This window comes from Rhinolophus hipposideros (genome assembly GCF_964194185.1).
Source record: "Rhinolophus hipposideros genome assembly, chromosome: 3".
Taxonomy (NCBI): Eukaryota; Metazoa; Chordata; class Mammalia; order Chiroptera; family Rhinolophidae; genus Rhinolophus; species Rhinolophus hipposideros.
In genome coordinates, this window is record NC_138049.1 from 47142018 (window position 1) to 47145526 (window position 3509).

Below are 3509 nucleotides of genomic sequence, written 5' to 3' on the forward strand. Positions count from 1 at the left end.
GAGAATTTGGGGAGTAGGGTGGAGGGTCAAGAGTCCCCCTAAAATAATAACACCTTCCTTAAATGTGTTTCTGTCAATAAGAATGTTGATTTGCTGGAAGAGTAAGTTACCTTAAATTCTTTATGGCGCAACAAGGAATTTTTAAATGAAAAAGAAGAAAGGAGGGAAGAGAAGACAAAGGAAAACAAGGAATTAGTAGAATAAGGGACTGATTCTTAAAACACATATCCATATTCTTTCATTTTCTTTTCTCCTTTGTGCTTTTGCAAGTGACAAGATGATATTTAGCTCCATGAGGCAGAAGTCTTATTTTTAAATATTATTTTCTAGGACAGCAGTTCTCAAAGTGTGTTCCAGGGAACCCCAGAGGGCCTTTGAGTCCATTATAGGGAATCCTTGAAGTCAACACTATTTTCATAATAATAAAAAAACACAATTTGCGTTTTTCATTCAATTGAGTTTTCCAGAGGCCATATGATGTGTGATGACACCACTGCGTCAAAAAAAAATTATGTGATTCAAAAAGTTTAATAAGTGCGTTTAGACTCAGAGAATTCGCAATGCCTAGCAGCATATTAAAGGCTCTGAAAAGTTCTGTAGCGAGAGAGAGAGAGAGAGAGAGGGAGAGAGAAAGGAAGGAAGAAAAGACCTGTTTAAGTTGGTTTACTACAACATTGCAAATATATTTGACCATGGAATCTAGTTTTGGTTGGTTTATTTAACACCTGTTGCTGTTGTGTTTTGGGAAATGTTCCTCCAGGGGTAAGATAGTAAGCCGGTAATCCTCTGGTCAAGGAAGTTATTAGAGACCTCACCCTCATCTGGACCTGAAGTGAATAGTCAAAGTCTGGGCATTAGTACCATGTTTCCCCGAAAATAAGACCCTGCCAAACCATCAGCTCTAATGCGTTTTCTGGAGCAAAAATTAATATAAAATCTGATATTATATTATATTATATTGTATTATATTATATTATAGATAATATGTATTATATATAATATATAATATATATAATTATATTATGTTATGTTATGTTATGTAATATTATGTTATGTTATGTTGTATTATATCCGGTCCTATATTATATTATATTATATCCGGTCCTATATTATATTATGTTAAATAAGACCGGGTCTTATAGTAAAATAAGACTGGGTCTCATATTAATTTTCACGGTATGCCAGTATAGTACAGCAGCCAAGAACAGTGCCAGACTGTCTGAGTTCAAATCCTGACTTTTCCATTCACTAGCTGTGACCTTGGGTGAGTTACTTTACCTCTCTGTGCTTTATAATCCTCATGCCTAAAATCGGAAAGATTATATGTGTGTGTGTTCATGCACACATGCACACACTCATATAGAACAATTATGCCTTACATAAAGTAAACAGTATATAAGAATTGGTTATTATCTATTACGGTGCCAAACATGCCCACCTAAGGTCAGGAACTAAAGCTAGGCCACTAACTAATGATGTGACCTGACATGGGCCATCTCTCTGCCGTGGACTTTAGTTTACCCACATGTTGAAGGAGAAAATGAGACAAGGCAATGTCTGACGCCCCTTCTAGTGCTGATATTCTCTGAATCCACACGTTCCTCGTGGAAGGCAGTAGTGACCTGAAGCAAGACAGGAGAGAGAAGATGGGGAGATAAAGGGTGATGGGTCTAAAAGCCCGCGGATCCTAAGCAACATCAACAGGGGGGGTAAAAGGATTCCCAAAATGGGATGCTTGTCCTTGGAGGATGGAGTTATCTGGTCCAGAGCTCTGCTCCCCCACAGACCTAGCTTCTTACCCCTACCAGGTGTGAAGGAAAAAGAAGGTGGGGTCTTATGTTCCTACCACCACTGCCACCACGGCATACTACCACTTAAACTGGCTGCTTGAGATGAGAGTCTGGCTCAAGAAAAGGAGGCTCCTTGAAAGGGGTTAAGAGCAAAACCTCAGCTTCATGGGCAGCTTTTTCTGCCCTCTTGTAAGGCCCCTCCCTACCACTCCAGCCCTAGAGAGGCCTTTTGGTCACCTACCCCTGATAAGACACAACAGTGACTGCCTCTATAAAAATTCCTCCAATGTGACTTCACCACAGTTGGGAATGAAGAGAATGCACAGTCTAAGAAAACTGAAAATGTCTGCATGAGAGAGAGCTTTGAATGGCTAAATTGGGAACATTTGAATGTTTGGTTTTGTGCTTAAAATGCAAGTAGCAGCTCAGCTGCCAGATGTTGGAGAACTTCAACATATAGCTCATGGGCCTGGTATCAGCAATGCTTTTGCAGGTGACCACACGTCAAAGGGAAATGATGACTTGCTTTCCTTAAACTGCTTCTCGGGAGGGAGCCCAGTGGCTTTCATGTTTTACTTTCACTGAAGAAGTTAAATTTGGGAACACCAAAAAGGATCTCGCTTAACTCAGAAAAGACTGACACAAGGGTTCATCAGCAAAGAAAGAATTTCTGAGAACTGGGGCTTCAGAAGAGCCCAGTTCCCTGTAACTAATGCCTTTGAGTCATCACTGAGCTACCGTCTCTCTAATTCGGTGTATCAACTAGGAATTGCTTTTAGTTACAACTAACAGAGAACTGGCTACAGAGACTTAAATACAAAGGGTTTATTTTTTTTATGTCATGAAAAATGTAAACATGGGTAATTACTAGCATCGGTTCTGTGGCTCAAGAATCAATTAGAGAAACCCTTTTCACGAAGATGGCGCCGAAAGCGAAGAAGGAAGCCCCTGCCCCTCCCAAAGCCGAAGCCAAAGCGAAGGCTTTGAAAGCAAAGAAAGCCGTCCTAAAAGGCGTCCACAGCCACAAAAAAAAGAAGATCCGGACGTCACCCACCTTCCGAAGGCCCAAGACACTGCGGCTCCGGAGGCAGCCTAAATACCCCCGGAAGAGCGCTCCCAGGAGAAACAAGCTTGACCACTATGCTATCATCAAATTCCCCCTAACTACCGAGTCGGCCATGAAGAAGATAGAAGACAACAATACACTTGTGTTCATTGTGGATGTCAAGGCCAACAAGCACCAGATCAAACAGGCTGTGAAGAAGCTCTATGACATTGACGTGGCCAAGGTCAACACCCTGATCAGGCCTGATGGAGAGAAGAAGGCGTATGTTCGGCTGGCTCCTGACTACGATGCTTTGGATGTTGCCAACAAAATTGGGATCATCTAAACTGAGTCCAGCTGGCTAATTCTAAATACAAACGTTTTTCACTGTAAAAAAAAAAAAAAAAAAAAAAAAAGAATCAATTAGAATCAAGAAAATCAGGGCGGAGTCTTCATGATTCTCTCTAGTCTTTTCTTTATGGCCTCAATATGGCTGTTGCAGCCCTAGCCATCATATTCACAACCCAAAGAACAGGAGGCAGGTAGGATGAAATGGCAAAAAAACAAACCTTTCCCAGAAGACCCATCCAACAATTTCTGCTTTCATCTTCTACAAGAAAGACATGGAAACATAGTGTTTTCACTGAATAGATGTCGCCTAGAATGACAGTGGG

At 41.0% G+C, this 3509-nt stretch overlaps 1 protein-coding gene across 1 annotated transcript; it reads left to right on the forward strand.

Annotated features, from left to right (window-relative positions):
• Positions 1–2698: 2698 nt before the first annotated feature.
• On the forward strand, positions 2699–3191 carry LOC308496011 (large ribosomal subunit protein uL23). The gene has a single exon (XM_081044547.1). The coding sequence runs from the start codon at positions 2711–2713 to the stop codon at positions 3179–3181; it is 471 nt and encodes a 156-aa protein (XP_080900673.1). The 5' UTR covers positions 2699–2710; the 3' UTR covers positions 3182–3191.
• The last annotated feature ends 318 nt before the right edge of the window (positions 3192–3509 follow it).

Excerpts from the sequence above, each read along its gene's own strand:
- LOC308496011 (XM_081044547.1), top strand. The coding sequence starts at position 2,711 with ATGGCGCCGAAAGCGAAGAAGGAAGCCCCTGCCCCTCCCAAAGCCGAA.